Below are 22,546 nucleotides of genomic sequence, written 5' to 3' on the forward strand. Positions count from 1 at the left end.
ATAACCATTATTGATTTGGCATTGATCTTTGGACTCAGAAAGAACCAGACTGGTCACTATGGGGGTAGCTACTGTTTATCAGAGCCCGTTGTGTAGTACTGTCACCTACTTTCGTGTTTGTTTGTTTTTTTATGTAGTGAATGAAGGCTTATGGTAAATCTGTTGTATGGTTCTAGAGTGAAGGAATTATTAAACTAGATCAGGCAGGCTGCCGTTTTTTCAGGTTTGTGTAATCTGCTTTTCTCACAGTAGATGGCGCCGGTGAGCAGAGCGGAGCTGCTGCTAAACGCCGAGAGAAGAAGAAAAACAATAGCAACCACAGATATCCAGAATACTCCACATCATCTCTTAACTCTGGCTTTATAATTGCTCTAAATTAGAAAAATGTAACTGAAAATGAGGGCAGATTTGCGGTGCGGAAGAGCAGCTTGTGAGAAGAAACGCTGTTACTGTTTTTAGACGTGTTTCTGTGTGTGAATCCGGCAGCTAACTTAGCTATCTTTGCGGTTAGCTCCTCTCCAACTGGCTCGTCAGCGTCTGTCAGACTTTCCGAGCGGAGATAATCAGCCGGTGTTTACCGTCCAAATCAACCTTGCACATTTCCTTCATCCTGCTCACAGCTAACCACCAGGTTAGGCTTAGTTCAATCGTTGTTTTTGGTAAAAGTACTATGCACTTGGATCGTTGATAAGCGGGTGATAACAGCTTCTCATTAAACGTTGTTCATAACAGTAGTTGCTGTTTTTCTTCAACATTTAACTTGATAGTTTCATTTTTGATGACGAACACCTTTTATTGATTAACAAAACAGTATCAACTATATGTGATTATGTTTTGGAACATAAGTGGTTCTTTTAAAATACCATTAATCAAAATTAAATGAAATGAATCAGTCCTTGGGGTGTATTGATGTTGACGGGATGGTTTGATCCAGGCTTATGGTGAAACCATTTGGGAAAACATCAGTGCTAACACTGCGTGGCTGCAATATGTGTGTCACTATCTATGGCTTGGAATAAGGCCCCCAATAATGCAATTACAAAAGCACAGCATAGCTGACTTCTTATTTCTGAATTCTCATTTGTTTGTTTTTTTTATCTTTGAAACACAGCGATGGGAAGTTTGGGCAGCAGGTTCCAGTCCCCCACTCAGGGACATGAGGAGGTTGCAGAGGGCACAAGTTTGAGCCACAAACACAGCTGTGAGTGTAAGAAGAGAAAGCGAAATGCTCAGTGTGATTGTGACAGTGAACAAGAGGAGGACGAAGCCATACTGGATACACCTCATAGGCAAGTCTAGCCACATCACCAACGATCCATTACATGTCAAATATATTTTAGTCACCAGTCTTTCTCCTTGGCCTTGCTTTTATCTTTCCTTATTTTGGTTGTTTTGTGATTTCCCAACTTGAGCAGGAAGAAATTGAAAAGCACATCAAGATATATTTATCAAACATTGTTCCTGAATGGGGAGAACAGTGACATCTGCATCTCTGCCCTGGGACAGGAGTGGAACCTCCACAAAGTGTACCTTTGCCAGGTGAAACAAAGACAAGACAAAACCTGTAAAACTGTCATTGATATGCTCTTACATACTGTTGGCGTTGTCCTCATAGTTTAACGCTTATTCTCTGTCTTTTTGTCTTTTCGCTTTCTTGCATTTTGCAGTCAGGGTATTTCTCCAGTATGTTTAGCGGCTCATGGAAGGAGTCTAACATGATGGAAATTAACTTGGAGATCCCAGACCAGAACATCGACACTGAAGGTAAGAAACCCTCATTTACAGAAAAAAAAAGATTTATGGAACTTTGTCACCTCTTTGTGTAATTAAAATCTGTGTACTGTTTTATGTGTCCAGCCCTACAGGTTGTATTTGGATCCTTGTACAGAGACGATGTTCTGATCAAACCTAGTAGAGTTGTCAGTATACTTGCTGCTGCTTGTATGCTACAGCTGGTCAGTACATTCAAATAAGTCAGCTATTGTATCAAGGATGTATAATTGCAGTCACGTGATATTAATTTTAATAAATCCTTTTGGTGTATTGATGTTGACAGGATGGTTTGATCCAGCAGTGTGGTGAAACTATGAAGGAAAACACCAGTGCGAAGACTGTGTGTGGTTACTATAATTGTGCCACTATCTATGGCCTGGATTCAGTCATGAAAAAGTCAGATTTAACTTCACTTCGGTTAAAAACACAAGGGTATTATTAGAGGGTAAATCTGACTTGTATCCTGTGTACTTACAATATATTGTATATCTGTTTATGAATCTTATTCTGCAGGTGTCTTGAGTGGCTTTTGAACAACATAATGACACACCAAAATGTGGAGCTAATGAAAGAACTTGGGTATGTCTGCCTGGCTCTTAATTTAGTCAAATATCTTCTGTGTGATTATACTCATATACGGTATGTCTCTGCACTGCATTTACAGAGTAGACGTGATGGAGCAGCTCATACAGTCCTCTGACCTGTTTGTCATGCAGGTCGAGATGGACGTATACACAGCTCTGAAAAAGGTACACAAAAAAGTTATCTACCTCATATCTTCCAGAAGTAGTATCAGATCTGTTTCTATGAGATATGTTATTTTTTTCTCTGTGTAGTGGATGTTTCTGCAGCTCAATCCCTCTTGGGATGGCCCCATCAAGCAGCTTCTGGCTGATGCTGATGCCTGGCTTTGCAAACGTAGGACAGGTACAGAAAGGCTACATTTTGTGAAATAGTATCTTAATGCCAAACATATTTGTAGCCACAGACCAGTGTTTGAGTGTAATTCCATTTAATTCTGGTCTATAGACCTGTGCGAGAAGGAGCCCTTTTTGAACACAGAGGAGGGTGCACCTTATTGTTCAGTGTTCAAACACGTCCGTCTCCAGTACATTATCAATGATCTGGCATCCGCACGTATCCTGGAGAGAGATAATATTTTACCCCCTGGTAAGATTTTTGTCTGACATAATACCATTGGCTGTTGTTTTGTGGTCTGTTAAAAAAAATGTTTATTGCTTTGATTTTGGACAAGAGAATTGACGCTCAATTTATTAATCGAATTTAAAGGGCAACTTCACCAATTTTCAACTTGCATGGCTTAACTGTAGGGTGTAAATATACTAAAATGCTTTTAAACTTCTCTCTGACTTCCTTATTTTAAAATATTTATCTTTTTCTGACTGAATAATGCCTCCAGACGGCATCACTTGGAGGACTTTTACATGATTAGTAGTTCAGATAATATCATCTGGGGGGAGCCCTGGCAAGGCAGGTTGACCATGACCACACTGTCATCTGGAGGCATTTATCAGGCAGAAGAAGAGAGATATTTTAATATAAGAGGTCAGAGAGAAGTTTGTTTCAGTTTGTTGAGTGATATAAAGAATTTTATACACTAGCTTATTGAACTCAAAAGCACTAAACAATTTAATTGTTAACATTATCCAGTCTATGTTTTACATCTTTCGGAACATTCTCTTCTTTGTGTTCATGTGGATACTTTATATTTTAGATTGGTTAACATCAGTGTACAAAAACCAGTGGTTTGCTATGCTCCGAACAGAATTCGACAATGATAACGGGTAAGAACCTGCAAAAATTTAAGACATTTTTATTTCAATATTGTGGCATGTAGATGTAATAAGGAAATGAAATGCAGTTATTTTAAAGTTGTGATGACAGTGGTGGGTCTATCATCAGTCCCCAGGAAGCTAACAAAGAGGAGTTTGAGCAGAACAGTATGAGATGTGGCAGGAAACTGACTAAAGATGGAGATGTGAGTTGGACAATAACTTTTGCTCCCATGCAATTAATATATTTAGAAATTTGCTACAAAAAAACAATTTCATATTTTTTGTCTAAGTACTGCTGGCGGTGGACAGGCTTTAACTTTGGGTTTGACTTGTTGGTGACCTACACAAACCGCTTCATAGTCTTCAAAAGGAATACTCTTAGTCAGCCATGTGGGGGCGCCGTGAGTCTGCAGCCTCGGAGGCATCTGGCGTACAGGTCTGTACTGCCGTCAGTTTAAAATAAGAGCCTTGGAAATTTTGCAGAATAGAGATTTCATCTGATAAGTACATATTTTACTCATCTTTAATTGGTATTTTAAAATGTACATAATATAGTATTTTATTATTATTATTGTTATTATGTATTACTGTGTCTTTTTTGGTTGGTATAAATTATTAAGCTTATGTGTTCACCTATGTGTTTAACCTTTAGTGTGACTTTAAGAAATATATTTTGTCACTTTCTTCTGACAGTTAAATCTTAGCCTTGGACAGATACACTTTAGCTACTTTCTATCTTTATGCTAAGTGAGCAAGCTGCTGGTGGTAGTTTCATATTTACATTTTTCTTTAAGTATAACTCTTGGTAAGAAAACGAACAAACATATTCTGTGATATGTAGTGTGTATTTATCTCCACCTTTCGTCTTTGGAAAAGCTTTACCTACCTGTGTCCACTTTTTCTTTTTTCCAGGTTACGTCTTGCCTCATTTGATAATCGTGGGAAGCCGGTCTGCAGTCGCTCAACAGGTTACCAGCTTCTCACCCTTGAGAAAGACCAGGTCAGTGTTAATGGGCAGATGGCTCAGTTATTACTCCTTGTCTATCATAAATAAAAAAACTGTTCTAGAATTAAAATTCATCTTTATCCTTTCAATTACTTAGGAGTATGTGGTGATGAACCTGGACAGTCGGTTGCTATCATTCCCGCTCTATGTCTGCTGCAACTTCTTGTATACTTCACCCCAGTCAGACAACCGACCAGATTCCTCAGAACAAGAATGCACTGCTCGCACTGGGTCTTGATGCCTGTTCAACTGCTACAGTTCTTGTGACATCGAGACACTGACATAAGCTTGTATGTACAATCACTGTCACACTATTTTGACATTGGACATATTTTCTGCATGCTCTGTAACTCAGCACGATGTATAGGGAAATGTTTTGTATCTGTATAATGATCAATTTGGAAGCTTCTGAGTTGGTATACATGCAGTTTAAAGTATGACAGAGACAACCTACAGTGGCTGGGAAGTATTAAACCTCCCTTTGCATTTAGAGCAACTTCACTACTCCTGGGATCTCTGTCAGGAACTGTTTGCACTGAAATTATGGAACATTCATCATGATGGAAATGCTCCAGTCAAGAAACTTGATTTCAACTTTGCACTTCAGAACACGACCTAATGACTCCATGAAATTTTGACCTGGTGATTGTGAGCATCATGGAAGAATTCAACCTTACACTTATTCATGAAACCACACTAGTATTTGGTTTGTCTCATGTATAGGGGTATGGTCATCCCGGAATTTAGAATAAGGGATCAGCACCAGAAGGTCCATCACAATCTGCAGTAATCCTTACTCCCACTCACATTTGTGAGATTGACTGAAGTACAGATCTATCGAGATCTACAGAGCATCATAATTTGTCCATTGCTCAGTTTTTAGTCTGTCAGTAAAATAACTGAACATCTGGGGTGATAAAACTCAGTTGTTGCACTGACCTGTATGACAAGTTTCAGGGCTGTTGTTTTTTTGGCCTCTGTTTTGGCCAGAGGGGTGTGTCTGATGGCTTCACTCAAAAACTTGACCAGAACAGCGCTTTTTGGAATCAGATGAACATGTTTTCCGTGTTAATTGGAAACAACGGCACCCATTATTTGTACTCGCATAAATCAACAGCTCTGTGCATAAAACAAACAAAACACCGTGTGCACCAACAGCATCATAAAGGCATCTAATATTTACATCAGGTGGCTCAATGTGGAATGTAAACATCACCAGTCCTTGAGAATTACTTGGACTTTGTAAAATATCATTTACTACAAATGTAAATGTAAACTTTACAATATGAACCTTTATAATGAACCAGCATCCTAACTACAAAGCTCTACCACTAGAATCTATGAGACATGAGTCTCCAGGCATCCAGGTTCCTCATTTATACAGTTTACAGTTAGACCTGTCACGGACACCAGCTCTCTGATGCTCTTTACTCACTGTGAAAACACAGAAATGTTCATTTCAGACGTTCTGCAGTATTTACCAGCCACACTGTCAGATATGAAATACTGCTAAGATAAGTTACCTGCTTTTCTGTGTTTCACATGTCACCATGTTAAGTACTTTTGCAGTCAGGTTGTTGTACATGTTTATACTGTTATTTTGGTCAATATTTCTTTGGCAGTTTTGGAAATTTGGTTTGTGTTTTTCTTGAAAACTAGTAAATTTGGGGATTATTAGATGTGGGAATCAGACACAGACTGGTAACTCAGTCTAGTCAGTATGACTTGCCTGTATTGCTACCAAATCTTTAAACAAGATAAACATTGTTTTTATTTGGCATTTATTTATTTTTTACATAAATTGTATTGATTTATTCTTGCAAAAGAAAATATGTATACCATTTTTGACTGCCAATAAAACTGCCCAGTGTCTTGGGCTGTGGTGCTATCACAGGATCTCTTTTCCTGAAGTAGCTCTCTACTGTAACTGGATGGTTATTGGCTGTAGCTGGTTAGTTACTGTATTTGCGTTTCAGTAGCTATTCCCCTGAATGAGTATTGCACCTTTTAACTGACCAAATTGTCTCCTGAAATTTCATGTCCTTTTAGTGCTTAGCCTAATATGTCTCCTTGGTTCAAGTCCGAATTCCTCTGGTGTTATTATAGAGACTTGTATTTTAATTGCTTATATTCATATTTCTTTATCCTGTGATCACTAACGATCAACAGTGGCTTCTTCTTAAAATCTTCGTTGTCATTCTAATCTCAGTGGAAAACATCTTTGTTAGGAAGGAAAAACTAAGAAAATAGTGTTTTTTAAACCTATTAGAAGTCCTACTTTCTAACAGTTAAGCATTGTTTCGATGATATGTAACTATCACGTAAGAAGGGTAGAGACAATTTGTATCTTGAGGAAACTTTATGAAGTCATATCAAATGTGATTTCATACATCCTGTGAGGTGCAGCGTGTAAGTGGCACAACTTTTTTATTGCCTCTGTCCGTAGTAAGTCTCTGCTGTAAAGTCCATATATGGTTGCTCAACTTATTTGGGTAAATCCTAGTTATAAGACCCTTTTTTTTCAAGCATCAAGCCTCAAAGTGCTTTGCTTATTATACAGTTAGATGATGTAAAGGATCTTAAAGAAGAATTTAGGTATATTAACTTAGAGTTGCTTCACATCTTGGTTATTACTGTTGATAGTGCTGTAGCTGTCCCTTATCAGAAAAACACGATCTTCTATCACTTATGGATGTGATTTCAGTAGATCAACTTTGTATCATCTATTGACTCTCCGATTCTCAGGCTTGTTGTAATATTTTCGGGGTTTCTCCTAATTATACATGAATTTATTTTCAATAAATAATTAAAAGTTTCACCAGCTGTAAACTGATAGCTTTCTAAATTAACATTTTGATTGTATCAGTTAAATAACTGTGTTCACTGCTTCCTGACTTTACTTTTGTGCAGTTTTTTCCTGCAGTCAAACCAACTACAACCTTACAATGTTGCCTTTGTTGTACTATTACTTGTACATATTTGAGAGTATTGCTTTGCACTTATAAAATACATAGCATAACTGGAGCCCATTTGTTTGAAATAATGGAAGAACTTGGGTCCAAATGGCAGTCTTTACTTAATTCACACACAAACACACAACCACAGTGAAAGTAAACAAGTCTGAGGGAGGTGGAAAAACTATATGGAGGGATGAGAGGGCTCCTACTGCAACTTAAATTATTAAATACAGCTGAGCAGAGCTGAATATAAAGAATATTTATAAATTCATGCATTAATAAATGCACATCTAAATTATGTTGTTAGCACTGATCTAATGTACATTTTGAAATGTGACAATTATGCTCTATGCTGAGTGAGTTTACCAGCATTTTTAGCTGCGATCCTGTCCACACACAATGATGTGACACCAGAAGCATCATTGGACAGCTTGGTCATTGCAGATGATCAAAGGAGCAAAACAACCTTTCACTCCCAGTGTCCAGGGAGGTTAATGTAGCAAGATTACACAGAGTACAATAACAAATCTTCACGTAACCTAAAATTGAGAGTCAATATAATTTTAACCATCATTCACACTGCCCTTTCACTATGATTCCAATTCCATTCCATTCTTTTGTTATTCGTTGTTTTTTGGTCAAATTGGCCGAGTTGATTAAATTTGTGTGTGTGTAATGATCCAGAGTTGTCCCAACAACTGACCACAGCCATCCACTCCTCACTATTATATAGCGTCCAAATTCTCTTTCAGTCGATGGGTCATGCTGGGGATCAGGTTAACATGGTCGTCCACACAACTGCCTACACACTGGTCCATCAGAGAGCGAACAGCTGGCTCTTTGGCACCAGAATCAAACAGATCTTTTGCCTTATCATTGCAGTGCATTGTGCATCTGGTCAGACGGTCCTGAGAGGAGAAAATATGAGAGAAAACATGGTTTAGATTTATTGGGGAAAAATCATTACCAATGGGCATATTTGAGGCATTTGCAGGTAAAAGGATCACTAGGCACTAATGTAAAAAGTAGGCTAGTAAATAAGTTGTTTTTTGTTGCAAATGCATATGGTTGTCAATGTGAGTGCTACGCTTTTGTAATGTCCATAGAACCGCAGTTGGTTGACATCTTGTTTCTTTGTTCATGTTAGTAATGTAAAACTATACCTTTATTTTACATCACTATTTAATTAGTTTGCAGTTAAAATAAAATAAAAAAATTAAAGTTATGTTAAAAAAAAAATACATATTTGGGAAAAGACTCCTTTTAAACTAAGGACCAATTTTGGCCTCAATAAGTAATACTGCAACAATAGATTTTTTCAGGAGCATCAGCATTTAAACTTTAGCCATGCTGTGCTTTGCGGGCAGCACACCTAAAGTGTATTTATTTTCAGGAAAAAGGGTCAGCATAGCCTAAACTATTCTACAGCTTGTATAGCTTAAAATACATCTTAAAAACAGCATTTTATACTTTGCCACTTTGACACTCTAATGAGCATCATTAGTATCAAGAGCTTCTGAATTCTAAAATGATATTGAAGTCTGTCTTATCCTAGAGTAGTTTTCATTTTATCCTTAACGTTTAACCTTAAAAGGTGTGTCTATTCCTAAACAAACCTATTAAATTGAGATATCTGAGTGCGGCAGGTTTCATTTTTACACAATTTTGAGATAATCTGACCATAAACCACAGCAAATTTGATAAACAGGACTATGCCACCAGTTAATACACTAAAATTAAACATTTCCATTGAAATAATCAGATGTTCTGAGAGATGTGACCAAGAAAAGACAACAGAAAACACTCAGTAGGCTTCATGTCTCTCACCTGAAACTTCTCCAGCTCTAAAGTGACCATTCCCTGAGCTCTTGACAGAGGAGTGTGACACCTGTCGATACACTGATGCACCTGGGACATGGAGTCTGCTTGGCGATCACAGCAGTCCGCACTGCACCTGAACATGCGGCCCTGCAGCAGGAAACCGCACACAAGTACAACATGTGATGCACAGAGCTGACTGGGGAACAGGAAGAGAGACGGACAGGGCCCATACCTGCATTTTACGGATATGGTCTCTCTCCAGGCTTTGGACCATTTCTTCCACCAGATTCTGCACGCGTGCCTGATGAGCCTCTGCCATCTCTGCTTGTCCGTTTCGCTCCGCAAGTCTTTAGAAATATTTAAATTTAAATTCAAGTTGTGTACCTAAACCCGAACAGGCTGCTGTTTCCACTGCAAGGCGCTTTATATTACTGACTTATGAAATCTAAGGTCACCGCCATTGAAGCATGGTTTAACTTAAGGAGACGATTTCCGTTTTTCTTCCGCGATAAGATTTAGAAAAAAAACGCCTCTTCCGTTTTTTGAGACTTCAAAATTAACTGCCAGGTTAAATTAATTATTAATATTTTGTGTCACTGGTCTGTTATATTTTATTCTCTGACATTAAGTATTCTGAATATGTGTTCCTAAATTATCATAAAACGCAGAACAGACATCACAACGTCAGCCTAGAACCAGGTCAATTTAACTTTCAAAATAAAAGATTATTTAGACGTATGCCCAAAGGCTCCCAAGGCTGGCCTAAATAAAAAAAACAACATTAGAACCACATATTCATTTTTAAAAATCTAGAAATCAGTACTAACCACAGTCTTAACTTCACATATGTAAATGTTTCAATTACTTGCATTTTGAAATTTCAGTGACATTGCTTTCACAAAAAGTGATATAGAAGCTAGGGTGCTCATCTGACCTTTTCTTAAGTAAAAGTGGAAATATTATAGTGTATAAATACTCTAATTCAAAAATTGTACTTTAGCAGGAGTCCCAATTATCAGCAAAACGTGCTTCAATTAGCTTAATGACATTAAATTTATTCCCCTATGGAAAAAACATGTAATTGCCATTGGGGTAGTAATACACTAAAATATATGTTATTTAATACATAGTTCAAAGTTGTAATAGTATTTTGTAGCAACCAGTAGGTATTTTATACATTACGAGTTGTTGGAAAGCATTGCATCAAATGTATAAGCTCCACTTATTTTGCATAGGATGGGGTTGCGTAAAAACGTTGTTGGGATCCTGAACTCACAGGATAATCCGAAAGGACAACAAAAGTTAATGGCAAGTAACAAATAGTTTAATTGTAATAATTATTTTAATTAGTAATATTTCATTAGCCAGTGTGTGTGGCACATTTGTTCTTTGTAGACTCCACCAACATTTTTCTCAGAGGGCCATTAAATGAACTTCATACACACCGCAGAGTCCATGACCTTTGTGAGGCTTTTATTGTGAAGCGCAAGTGCGGGTCAGTAGAGACGTTTACTCTGCTCCGACCTGATTTAATTATTAAACAGGTTTTGTGAGTTGTTTTCCATTTGTGATTGTTTTATAGTGGTGTGTCAGTAGACAAGACAAGAGTAGGTTGTATCGAGGTTTACTGGAGTTAATTCTGTGAAGGCTACTTCCGGATCAAACGCAGCTCTAACTACTCATTGTAAGTCTACACTGTGCACGATCACCAGACGCTTTCAAATGTGTGTTTCATGTATTAAAGATTCACATAAGATAGCGCCGGCGTCAGCTTAGTGTTCATACATGTTCACTTGTTTATTGTGTGCTTGAGGCTGAAGTCTTCTGTCGTTAACCTTTAACCCAAACTTGACTAGCTAACCTACATTAGCTGAACTGATCATGGCTCATGTTTGTTTCTCATGTGCAGATGCTCCTTAGTTAGTGCACGACTTTAAATGCCCACAATGACTCTACAAACTATGTCACTGAGAACTCTGCTGTTACTGGGGCTTTGGCACACTGGGAAGAGGAGTCTAGCCTCAGCTCCAGAGCTGCAAGATCCGCCCAAAAAGATTGGTAAGCATATCTCGTGCTGCACCGATGAATAAATAAAATTATGCTTTTATTTCTTCTATCTCAGCAATAGATGACCTTCTGGCCAACTGTTTCACGTAGCTTTTTCAGAATTGCAATATGCATCAAACTGACAGATCAGAAGAGCGATTCCTCATTACATAAGGGACATGGGACACTAATTTCCATGCATACTCTGAGTCACAAACACAAAAGAAGCTAGCACAAACATTAGCAATGAGTTCAAGGTTTTTTAATATTTCTTCTCCACATCCTCATATACTTCCCTCCAAAAGTATTGGAACAGTGGCTTCAAACAAAAGGTGCGATCTTCCAAGTTGTGTACCAGATCCAGATGTAAACACCTGGAGATAAAAGCTGAAATGTTGATCTCTTGTCTCATATTCATCTTTTGATGTCAAACCCAAATGTTTTCAGTCTAAAGCAAAAATAAAGGAAGTGGCCTCACTGTCCTAATATGTTTGGAGGGGATTGTACAAGGAACTCTTTTTATATTTCTGTTATGACAAAACTGGGTAGGTTTTTTTTTTTTAAAGATTTCCTATGTAAAACTTTATTGTCAGACCTCTCATTTTGCATACATTGCATTAGCTCTGCAACAATTAGCTGATTAAGAGATTATGTAATTTAAAAAATAGAGCAGGTAATCTAGTTTAATAATCACTGTCACTCTCAAAAAGATTTTATGCTTTTCTCATTTTCTTTACTTCTCAATTTTAAACTCAACATTTTTGGTTTCTGACTTGGAACACAAAAACATTTTTAGCACATCAACTTTTTTGAGTTTGAGTTTGAGAAGGAGAATGCATATTTTTGATTATTTTCTGGTATGTTATAAACTAAACATTAAACAAAAACAATAACAGCAGATCAATCAATGAAGTGATTGTTATCTGCAGCCCTAAATTACATAATTGTATACTTATTAAAAAATACTGTACTCAATAATGTGTGGGTTAGTGCTGGCAGATTTAGTTTGGGTGAATAATTTTGATTGTGAATATAATTTGAATATCCCTTTGGTTGTGAACTGTTGCTCACACCTTTAAAGACAGATTGAAAACGACACATTGAATTTTTAATATTTTGTAGACACAATTTAAAAAAATCATTTACCAGTTTATTCAAAATGTGAATTGGCAGAATATTAAACAATAAAAAAAATTATCAGTTATAACTATAGTACAGATATATAAAAAAGAAGGCTAAGTGGAATTCATTATGCACTTGCAAGTGTCAAATCAGCTCCAACAATATACAATACAGTATAATCAGTGTGATCAATAAGAAACATTTATTTTACACTGGACACATTAAAATTGAATTTTTTTTTGTCATGACAAAAACCACTGTTTCCATTATATATGTCCAGAACCTTAAACCTCTATATGGGCTTTAGTCACCATTCTAAGACATGGAACATGATGTATTGGATGTGAACATGATGTATTGGATGTATTGAGTAGTTGACTTATACTCTGTCATTGCTCCTTTAAAGCGGTGGTTGGTGCAGGCATTGGTGGCACAGCAGCAGCATACTACCTGAGGCAGGAATTTGGCACTGGGGTGAAAATTGACGTATTTGAACCTGGCATTGTTGGTGGGAGACTAGCTACAGTAAAGATCGCAGACCATGAGTATGAGATGGGAGGCACAGTGATTCATCCCCTGAACCTACACATGAAGCACTTTGTTGAAAGATTAGGTGATATCAGCATTTCAAAAATTAAACAGACTCATGACAAATGAATTGAGTCCATTTAAAAATAGTTTCTGTGTTTTTAGGTCTTCTTCCAAAGAAAGACGTCCCCTCAAAAATGGCAATATTTGATGGAAAGGAGCTCACATTTGAAGAGAGTGACTGGTTTATAATTAATTTTTTTCGCATGCTGTGGCGATATGGGTTCAGCTTCCTTCGATTGCAGTTGTGGGTGGAGAGTGTTTTGGACAAATTTATGAGGTAAAGAGAAAAAGCTGTTAAATGGTCTGCACTTATATAGCGCTTTTCTACCTATTGGCAATCAAAGTGCTTTACACTGCTTCTCATTCACCCATTCACACTCACAATCACACACACCGATTGGGGAGCTGCTATGCAGCTGGCAAGCACTCACCGGGAGCAACTAAGTTGGGGTACAGTGTCTTGCTCAAGGACACTTCGACATGTGATTGAACCAACCAGGGATTGAACCAACAACTGTGAGATTGGTTGACAACTGCCCTACCTTCCTGCGCCACAGTCGCACAGTTACCATTGCCTCTTAAATCCAAGAACATTAATGACAATTTACTTTTCCTTGTTATGTTTTAATTGTATTTTAATCTTCTTGTAAACATTATCATTTACAGGATCTACCAATATCAGCAGTACGGTTACTCCTTCTCCAGCGTAGATAGGCTCTTGCACGCCATGGGTGGTGATAATTTTCTTACCCTGATGAATCAAACTCTGGAGGAAACTATGATGGGAGAAGGATTTTCACAGATCTTCATCAATGATATTGTTGCACCTATCACTCGCGTCAACTATGGGCAAAGTGTCCGCATCAACGGCTTTGTGGGTATGTTTTAGAATGTGCTTTAAGAGTTTGTCACATGTGGTATGAAATTACAGTTCAGCTAAAAAAAAAATCTTCATCCCCTTAAATCAAGTGGCAAAAAGAGAGAAACTATCTATTTAAATGAATTAATTTAATAAAACAACTACATAGTACAAAAATTCCTTCATCAGAAGAAAAAGGCTGTGTTGAAATCACCCTCTACTGACTCACTTACTACTTGTTGTATAATGTACACTAAGTACTTCACTCAATAGTGACATTTCAGACACTTACTAACCTGACTAATATTTTCTTCATCTCTGAAATGTGGAGCGTAGCATTGTGGAATTATTAACAAAAGTGTAGATGCCATATACACTACTTTTAGTGGTGCATCGTGGGATAATTTGTGTGCACTACATATTGGATAGATTTCCACATTTAGCATTCAGACACACCTACAAAATGGCAAACATACTATATAGTGCACTACATAGTGAGTAGGGGGGATTTCAGACACAGCCTAAGACCTAAGAGATGAAGTGGAAGAGCAAAACAAATAACTGAAGGAGGGGCTAAGAACCTAAGTATAAGGAAACATTTCATAAAGGAGGCTTTTGCAATGTTTCATTTTATATATAATGACATAATTTTCATTATTTTACTTTCTTTTATACACTCTTGGCCAGTTTTGTTACTGAATTTGTAATTAAATATTATGAGAAAAAATTCTTCTTTTTGCTATTTCAAAGTAATGCAGAAGGGATGCAGAGTCGTGCACTCAACAGTGAATACAGCAGCACTAACCACTCCACCAGCATGCTGCAGCCTCACAGCTAGAAGGTCTCGGGTTGTAAGCTACCTATCGGCTCTGGCCTTTCTCTGTTGAGTTTGCATATTCTCCCTGTTTTGCATGTGTCTCCTCAGGGTACTCCAGTTTCCTCCCACAGTCCCAAGACATGTATGTTAGGATAACTTGTTAGTCTAAATGCCCATAGGTGTGAATATGAGTGTGAATGGTTGTCCATGTGTGTCTCTCTGACCCTGAGATAGGCTGGTGACCTGTCCAGGGCTCCACCCTATCTGTGAGCCTTACCAGGATATGCTAGTTGGGATGATGGATACAAGGTTTTTGTTGAAAGTTGTGAACTTCTAAAATTTAAGTTGACGTTTATGTGCTCTAGGAGCTGTGTCAGTGGCAGGAGCGGATTCAGGACTGTGGTCAGTGGATGGAGGCAATAAGAGAGTTTGCTCAGGACTATTGTACTACAGTAAAAGCGAGCTCATCCCTGCCAAGGTGACTTCCATTTCAGTCAAGGTTCGACCTTCCAAGACAGGTAGACCATTTTTCTCTCAGCAGTAAATTTATCTTACAGATGTTGCCAACTTAAAATATTTCATCTGTTTTTCAGGCACCACAAACAGTTTCTATGAAGTCAGTTATGTTGGAGAATCAGGCTCGGCTTATTCTCTGTATGATATTGTGATAATAGCAACACCACTTCACCAGGGAAAGTCTGACATAACCTTTTCAGGGTTCTCTCCTCCAATCCCATCCCACTACCCTGGGCACTACCACCTAACTGTGTCCACACTGGTCCATGGGTTGCTGAACATGTCTTACCTTGGGACAGCAGAACCAGCCTCTAAATTCACGGTGTCTGACATCCTCACCACAGACTCAAATGGTTCTGTCATCAATAGCCTCTCCTCTATTGATCCCATACACATCCCAGAGGGTTACAAACGACCCCCTGCCAGCAAGACCAAAGTTTGGAAGGTGTTCTCTCCAAAGGCCCTGTCTCAGGAGCAGCTGCAGAACATATTTATTTCCTGGGATTCAGTGTCTGAGACTCGCTGGCTAGCATATCCCTTGTATGGCCTGTCACATCGTAAGACCCCTCCCTTCATCCTGCACAACAGGCTGTATTACCTCAATAGTCTTGAGTGGGCAGCTAGTGCCATGGAGATGAGTGCCATCTCTGCCAGGAATGTGGCCCTGCTGGCACACCACCGCTGGCACGGACAGGTTGGGAAGATCGACCAGGAAGACCTGCAGACTCGACTAAGAGGAGAACTCTGAAAAGTGAAAAAGATGTGATAATGTGGAATGTTCACCATGCTCGTGTAGTCATTCATATTTTAGTTTCAGCTGCCCACATGGGTTCCATTTAATACTTAGTCTAGATTATAGTAAATTAGGCTTTAATATGTTGGTTGGAGAAAAGACATAAATCATCTACATCTCTAGAAAATTGTTATAACAGTGATTATGCTACATTTATTCATTTTTATAGATCATTTTAATTTGTCAACAAAAATCTGATTAAACAATAATGAATTAGTTGAAAGCTCAGGTGACATATAACGTGTGACAGTTGTTGGTCTTGTCTTCCAGATTACTTTGGCTAAGGCAGGAGCTTGTTTAAACCTGTCTGCTTGTCTGGTTCCTTGTGTTTCTTGTCCCGTCTAACTTCTTATTAGTAAAGTGTCTGCATTCCCAGATCTCAGCAGTTCACAAAGTCAGGGCAGTATTACTATTACAGAGAGTGGTATTTGATCACAGCTAAGAAAAAAATAGCAGTATAATAAACTAGAATAATCTCTAAATGGCTTTAACAACAGCCACATAATTTTGGAATGACTGTGAACCATCCTGTGCTGCCAGGTTTACACATAAGGGCTCCTCTTTCCACGTGATGTCTGTAACGATTTCAGATATTTAGATATGTTTTGCTTTCATACAAGGCTGCTGTTATGAATACAACACAACCAGCGTCTGATAAATAAGCTTGTTGATGCCATGCAAACTAGCCATCACTACCGTCATCAGTTTTTGCAGATTTCCATTTTTTGCTGGCTTCACATTATGTCACAGGTTTTCTCAGTTTTTCTACCACTTTAGAAGACTACTGCAAATGGTAGTGAGTACACGCCATTATGACATTTTCCTGGTCAATTGTACTGAAATTTATGTAAAATTATTAGCAAATTAATATATTTTCTTTCTATTTTAGTAGACTGATAATTCTTTTGTAATGTAATTAGTGAGTCCAAACACACTGACTGGCTTTTTAAAAATATTGTGCCTTATCAAACAACTTACCTAATCAGTTTTCACTTAATTTTAGAAATAATTTGCCTTCTGGACTCTTGTATCACATAATGATGTGGACAGTTCCACCAGCGACAAATGGGTAAATGTACTTCTATATTTTGTTGTAATGAATAGAGATTCTGTATCTGCTATTAATACTGATGTGTTTCTTAAAGATCGTGCACCCACGTAGACCACTCTCATGTATAGTTTGTGAACCATTTTATAAACAGAAATAGAGATGTATTTTTCTAGATTTTCGTGTCCTCTGGTTGTAAGCTTTTGTAAAAATATAAGGCTGCAAAAATATTGATAGTGCTCTTTATTAAAATAAAATGTTTCTTTATACACTGAAATCATTTTGCAAATGCCAAAAAACTATAAAGTATTTAGAATCTGGCTGAAATTCTCAAATAAATTCTTCCCCCTTCTTTTACAGATTTTAAAATCAAAAACACAGCTAAATCTTCTTAGAACATAGTATATTTTCTAACTGTCACAGTAAAAATGATAAGACTATATCTGCTTTTTGCTGATATTTGGTTTCTTGCTTCAAAACCTTCAGTTACAAAGTAAAAGTCTAATTAAATATTTTTGGAATGTGTATGGGTATATGTAAATCAAACATGCAGGTCTCACTTTCTGTGTGACAATTTGCAAACTTCATTTATACATAAAGGTTGCATTTTATATAACAGCATGTCTTGCCACGGGTGCACAATGAAATCACCATTACAAGTGCAAAAAGGAAATGTATATTGTTTTCAGCTCAGATGCAAGGACTCCCTTTTTTAAACGGACACAATAACATCCAAAATAAAGGCCCATGTGACTGAGAAGCCAACAATAGGTGGCATTGATGGCCTAAATAATGATGCATCTGTGTAGTGACGTTCCAAACAGATGTTCTCTCAGGTAGGGAGGGACAATGGTCCCAGAGCCGCCTGTCCATGGAGAACATGTGATGACAACGAAGATATAAGAGGCTGTGCGGTGACAATGAGAAAAGATACTATTTAGAGTGAAACCCATAATCTTCCAAGACCAAGAGATCAGCAGCCAAAATGAAATTTCATGTGCCTGTGTTTGTCTTCATTGCTGTGGCATCATTTCACACTGGTAAGAAGAATAAATACATTCATGATTTAAAGTAAATTAGTACACCACTAGAGTTTAAACCATGTTGATCTCCATTGTGATGGGAACATCATTTATTGTTTTGGTTACAATTTTACAGCTGCAGTTAACAAATGTGTTGATTTTCTATGAATTACATTAGATTTCAACAGTGCATATGTATTTGCAGTGTAACTAATGGGTTTGTTATGGCTTCTAGCCATTTCAGCATCTCTGGAATCTGCAGAGAAAGAAGAAAGTGTTGTGCATTATGGTGAGGAATATTATCAGTGAAAATCGTGAAGGTGCTGATACTTGCATGAAGTAACTCAAACCAAATGTCTTGTATTTTCATGCAGATGGACTAAGTGAACTACAGAAGATAGGTACAGTACAGCAGTCTAACTAAAAGACAGCTGAATTTAAAACTGACTTTCAATATGCTACATATGCTTTTTCTTCTATGATTTTTTTTGTTCAAGAACATTTGTTTCAATGCACATCATTTAATGTTATAACACCAAAGGGAGGATGATTAAGTCCAGACTGACTGACACTGGTTGTGTGTTATATTTGTATTAATATAACTTTCTATAAAAACTCTTCACGATCATCATGCCTTTGTCTTTCTAGACCAGATGGAGTTTGAAGCAGCTCAAAAGGCTGAGGCTGCTCAGATGAATGGTAGGTTTAAATCAAATTGTGGTGACTTCATGAGCAAATATTGATTCAGTAGGGTTAGTTAAGTACACTATGTAAAATAGCAATAAGTTATAATTTTCTACATTTTCCTGTCAAGTTACAGAGCAACAGAATGAGGACATCCGCTACCTTGGTGAGAGACACACCATAGGATCTTTGACTAAGAATGACAGATCCAGGTTCAGTTGGTAAAACAGTCTTTCAAACCCTTAATTCACAGAGGCTGGTCAGAATGAATCTGGTAAGTTAGATCTAATCACATGATGAACATCCAAACACACAGATCATGGGTTAAACGTAACCATCACTTGTTAAAATGTTTCTAACAGGGGAGTTGCATGATGTAGCTTATGATGACATCTCAGGTGTGTAAAAAAAAATCTATATATATCTTCCTTGGTTTGGCAAAAACACGCAATGTTACCATGTTTGTTTACTTAAGGATGAATAACTGTAATCCTTCTCCGGTAGAGGGAGTTGTCGCCTCTCAGCCTACAACCCAAGAGGGTAAGAAAGGTTTTACTGTTCAGATATCTGCCTGTAGGTGGCAATAAGCTTAAAGGTCTGGAAAGAACTGGATTGCACAGGTTCTCACAGTACATTGACATACAGTATAAAGTGACACACTGTTGTGAATGGTTTTCTTCCTCTTTTAACCACAGAGTCTGAGTCCTCAGAGGAAGCAAATGGTGAGATTTTGAATTAAAAAAAAAAATAAAACAAATATTGTGACTATATTTGAGCTTTATTGAAAATTAAGCCATTTATAATTTATGTTTTGTTTTTAACAGGGAGACAGAGACTCGGTAAGTGTAGTATATCTTCCATTACTATCTTAATTAAAGCACTACAATAATTATCCTGAGTAAAAACAACAAATAAATGACTACACCTTGAACTTGGAATTAGACAATAGTATGTGAATTTACTGAAAAATATTATATAAAATAAATTAAGTAAACTGCATGTTCTAGGATTTAAGCTGTTTTAACTGTAAACTGTTTAGAAAAACATTGAGACATTTTTCTTAATGTCCTCTCAGACGACCCTGAGGCAGTGACAGAAACTGTGAGCACCTTGGGTAAGATCAATAAGAAAAGCTACTGAAAGCTCACTGACACCCACACTGTGAACTGCTGTAATTCCCCATTGACTAATGTCTCTTTTGCAGATGAAGTCAAACAGGATTCAACCAAGGAACAAGGTGAAAACCTCTAAATGCTACACACACACACATATCAGTGATATTTACCATATAGTAAGAATCCACATAAACAGTGCCTATAAAATGTACAGTATTTAGCTCCTTTGGAAGTTTCATCTCTTATTTTAACACTGAATTCTAATTGATTTATTTTATTTATTTATTTTAATGGTCATCATTTAACAGCTCAGTAATAGCAGGGCAATAGTGGGGTGTGATTTTGGAAATAATAAGGTAATATGCAGCAATATCTAGGGAATAGCATAGTAAAAATTGGGGTAATATCTCAGTAAGAAGGTAAAAGGGTCGTAATATTTTTGTAAGTTGCTTTGGATAAAAGCATCTGCCGAATGACTAAATGTAATATTTTTGAAAAAAGACTGTAACAGTGTTATAATATTACAAATAAATATAGTTATGTTATCATAATAATTACTAAAGAAAAACCAGGTAAAATTTTAGTATGAGCAATAGATGCATCTAAGAAATAGGAGGCCTCAGACACTTTGGTGATTATGTGCAAACTAAACACAAAGAGGCACAGAAATCACCTGATTACACACCTGGTAGTTACTGTGTAATAACTATAAATCAAAGCTGCAAAATGCGTAACACCCTATGGCTACTTAATTTTATGGAAATATCTGTAGTGATAAGTATGGACCACATGACAGCCCCCTAGAAGTGAAGCTATCTTAGGCCAAAGCTTTGGTATAGTTCACAAATCAACAGATATATCTATCCGTCATCTCAAGCTCTGACTTGGTTATTACTTTTTAATTACAGTTACAATTTTAATTCTCAATTACCGTGTTATAGCAATTTTACAGGAATATTATCTCTTTCACTGAGATATTAGAGAAATGATGCCCCTATAACCTTGTTTTTACCAACATATAGTTACCTAGAGATTACCCCTATTGTACTTCATTTCTTGAATATAACCGCACTATTACCATTGATATAACAGAGTTATATAGTCTCAATAAAATAATCAATTAGAAATTGTAATTAGGAATTTAGAAATTATAGCCATAATAACATGTCAGAAGGCCTGTGGGAGACTGAAGTCAGATAAAAGAAGTTTCTCTATTTTGATGAAACCAAAAATTAGCCTTTTGGTCATCAGATAGGTGCAATATTTAATGGAAAACAACCACTATCGCTACTGTGCAGCACAAGGTTAATCTATGAATTGAACTGGCCGAAGCAGAACAAATGGACTTCAATCCAACTGGGAATTCGTGTCTGACCTTGAAATGGGCTGTTCACTCATTGATCCCCATGCTACCTGACAGAGGTTGGGCAGTCTAGACCAAGAGTGGAGAAACATTGTAGCGTCCTGATATAGACATGTCCAAACAGGTTCAGTGCCATAATTGCTACCAAAGGTCCATCTACTAAATCCTAATTTGAGCGGGGTAAACATCTATGCAATTACTTATTTTAATTTTAAGTTGTTGACAGAAATTTTTTTATTAGGATTCACTGTTGTTTAAAAAAAACTTCCAAATTTGACAGGCCCTAGAATGTTGAGTTATCTCTTTATTGCATTATTTAGATAGCTACTGATCAGAGACAGAGGTTAACATTTTTGAGGCTAATTCCAAAGTACCTTCTGAGACAACATGTGGTAGGCTGTTTTAATAAACTTAGTGAAAGTAAAATAGCAAGTTATGCAAGAAACCAGAGCCTGTCAGATCCAGTCTCAGCTAGATTTAAACAGTGTTGAAACATTTATAGGCTGGCTTCTAACTCAAGTAAACAATAAAATTCAGCAAGACCAATTACAAATTTACAACAGATTGTAAAAAAACTTTTTAATGATGTTTTTTTCCTGTTTTATTTATACAAAAATCATTTTATCTCTTAAGATTATTTATTTAACACAATCCTTGTATATGAGTAAATGTAGGACAAGAATCCAGGGCACTCTAAAATCTGTTCCCAGGTGCTCATTGTGCTTGATTTATACTGTATGATCTGTTCCTGGTTATTTTAGAACCAAGGATGCACTGTCCCTGTCCTTAGATGTTAAAATCTTAAAAGATAAACACATAAATAGTAAATATTTTGGACACCACTTTGTGCTTAATAGCAATGAAGTCACACGGGTGCCGTTATCCTTTATCACATGCAGGGGAAGTGAGGTAGATTAGAAAAAACTAGGAGATGTGATTAATAGAGTTAATAGACTGGCATAGACCGCTCTGGAAAACTACTGGATTGCATTGTATTTAATGTAAAGCTAGCGTAAAGGAATCCTGTGTCTGTCCCTGCATCACAGATGTACTGGAGTGAGAAAGCACAGCAGCACGTGGATCCCAGAGCTCAGTCATCACCCACTGCCTGAGCTACACTAAGCTTACCTTCAATAAAAAGAGGGAACAATCCCACCTATCTGTACAACTTGTGATTTTTATGTGTTTATGCTATGAGAGTATTACACAAGATTGCA

The 22,546-nt window shown here is 37.1% G+C and overlaps 4 protein-coding genes across 6 annotated transcripts; 3 read left to right on the forward strand and 1 right to left on the reverse strand.

Annotated features, from left to right (window-relative positions):
- Nucleotides 1-145: 145 nt before the first annotated feature.
- On the forward strand, nucleotides 146-6,466 carry gmcl1 (germ cell-less, spermatogenesis associated). Of its 2 annotated transcripts, XR_010911537.1 has the most exons (16): nucleotides 146-631; nucleotides 1,112-1,293; nucleotides 1,420-1,539; nucleotides 1,668-1,764; nucleotides 1,858-1,955; nucleotides 2,057-2,169; nucleotides 2,287-2,352; nucleotides 2,438-2,522; nucleotides 2,610-2,700; nucleotides 2,803-2,943; nucleotides 3,509-3,578; nucleotides 3,697-3,772; nucleotides 3,860-4,005; nucleotides 4,482-4,569; nucleotides 4,673-4,865; nucleotides 5,067-6,466. XR_010911537.1 is itself a non-coding variant. In XM_067484021.1 (15 exons), exons 2-15 carry the CDS (start codon nucleotides 1,114-1,116, stop codon nucleotides 4,811-4,813), a joined length of 1,512 nt encoding a protein of 503 aa, XP_067340122.1. In that variant the 5' UTR covers nucleotides 147-631; nucleotides 1,112-1,113; the 3' UTR covers nucleotides 4,814-6,466. The 2 variants fall into 2 exon arrangements, 1 of the variants encoding a protein (XP_067340122.1); XM_067484021.1 differs by having other exon boundaries at nucleotides 147-631; nucleotides 4,673-6,466.
- Nucleotides 6,467-7,627: 1,161 nt separating this feature from the next.
- On the reverse strand, nucleotides 7,628-9,865 carry fam136a (family with sequence similarity 136 member A). The gene is made up of 3 exons (XM_067484025.1): nucleotides 9,586-9,865; nucleotides 9,360-9,500; nucleotides 7,628-8,440 (listed from the first exon to the last, which is right to left on the reverse strand). Exons 1-3 carry the CDS (start codon nucleotides 9,670-9,672, stop codon nucleotides 8,258-8,260), a joined length of 411 nt encoding a protein of 136 aa, XP_067340126.1. The 5' UTR covers nucleotides 9,673-9,865; the 3' UTR covers nucleotides 7,628-8,257.
- Nucleotides 9,866-10,823: 958 nt separating this feature from the next.
- Nucleotides 10,824-17,422, forward strand: pcyox1 (prenylcysteine oxidase 1). The gene is made up of 7 exons (XM_067484020.1): nucleotides 10,824-11,037; nucleotides 11,263-11,411; nucleotides 12,928-13,134; nucleotides 13,215-13,389; nucleotides 13,779-13,990; nucleotides 15,154-15,306; nucleotides 15,382-17,422. The coding sequence occupies exons 2-7, from the start codon at nucleotides 11,291-11,293 to the stop codon at nucleotides 16,050-16,052; spliced, it is 1,539 nt and encodes a 512-aa protein (XP_067340121.1). The 5' UTR covers nucleotides 10,824-11,037; nucleotides 11,263-11,290; the 3' UTR covers nucleotides 16,053-17,422.
- A 603-nt stretch (nucleotides 17,423-18,025) lies between these two features.
- On the forward strand, nucleotides 18,026-22,484 carry si:dkey-200l5.4 (uncharacterized protein LOC795026 homolog). Of its 2 annotated transcripts, none has more exons than XM_067484023.1 (13): nucleotides 18,026-18,185; nucleotides 18,403-18,456; nucleotides 18,542-18,568; nucleotides 18,816-18,866; nucleotides 18,982-19,017; nucleotides 19,105-19,125; nucleotides 19,214-19,248; nucleotides 19,352-19,391; nucleotides 19,547-19,573; nucleotides 19,676-19,690; nucleotides 19,927-19,965; nucleotides 20,056-20,088; nucleotides 22,376-22,484. In XM_067484023.1, the coding sequence occupies exons 1-13, from the start codon at nucleotides 18,131-18,133 to the stop codon at nucleotides 22,387-22,389; spliced, it is 447 nt and encodes a 148-aa protein (XP_067340124.1). In that variant the 5' UTR covers nucleotides 18,026-18,130; the 3' UTR covers nucleotides 22,390-22,484. The 2 variants fall into 2 exon arrangements, with proteins under 2 accessions (XP_067340124.1, XP_067340125.1); XM_067484024.1 differs by having other exon boundaries at nucleotides 18,027-18,185; nucleotides 19,214-19,249; nucleotides 19,356-19,391.
- The last annotated feature ends 62 nt before the right edge of the window (nucleotides 22,485-22,546 follow it).

Source organism: Channa argus, chromosome 18 (genome assembly GCF_033026475.1).
Source record: "Channa argus isolate prfri chromosome 18, Channa argus male v1.0, whole genome shotgun sequence".
NCBI classification, from domain to species: domain Eukaryota; kingdom Metazoa; phylum Chordata; class Actinopteri; order Anabantiformes; family Channidae; genus Channa; species Channa argus.

Coding starts and splice junctions, on each gene's coding strand:
- pcyox1 (XM_067484020.1), top strand. CDS start 11,291: ATGCCCACAATGACTCTACAAACTATGTCACTGAGAACTCTGCTGTTA. Junction 13,390..13,778: donor GTTTTGGACAAATTTATGAG/GTAAAGAGAAAA, acceptor TATCATTTACAG/GATCTACCAATATCAGCAGT. Junction 13,991..15,153: donor CCGCATCAACGGCTTTGTGG/GTATGTTTTAGA, acceptor TATGTGCTCTAG/GAGCTGTGTCAGTGGCAGGA.
- si:dkey-200l5.4 (XM_067484023.1), top strand. CDS start 18,131: ATGAAATTTCATGTGCCTGTGTTTGTCTTCATTGCTGTGGCATCATTT. Junction 19,249..19,351: donor TAGCTTATGATGACATCTCA/GGTGTGTAAAAA, acceptor AATCCTTCTCCG/GTAGAGGGAGTTGTCGCCTC. Junction 19,966..20,055: donor AGAAACTGTGAGCACCTTGG/GTAAGATCAATA, acceptor TCTCTTTTGCAG/ATGAAGTCAAACAGGATTCA.
- gmcl1 (XM_067484021.1), top strand. CDS start 1,114: ATGGGAAGTTTGGGCAGCAGGTTCCAGTCCCCCACTCAGGGACATGAG. Junction 3,579..3,696: donor GAATTCGACAATGATAACGG/GTAAGAACCTGC, acceptor GTCTATCATCAG/TCCCCAGGAAGCTAACAAAG. Junction 3,773..3,859: donor AACTGACTAAAGATGGAGAT/GTGAGTTGGACA, acceptor TTTTTGTCTAAG/TACTGCTGGCGGTGGACAGG.
- fam136a (XM_067484025.1), bottom strand. CDS start 9,672: ATGGCAGAGGCTCATCAGGCACGCGTGCAGAATCTGGTGGAAGAAATG. Junction 9,501..9,585: donor ACCATATCCGTAAAATGCAG/GTATGGGCCCTG, acceptor TTCCTGCTGCAG/GGCCGCATGTTCAGGTGCAG. Junction 8,441..9,359: donor TAGAGCTGGAGAAGTTTCAG/GTGAGAGACATG, acceptor TTCTCCTCTCAG/GACCGTCTGACCAGATGCAC.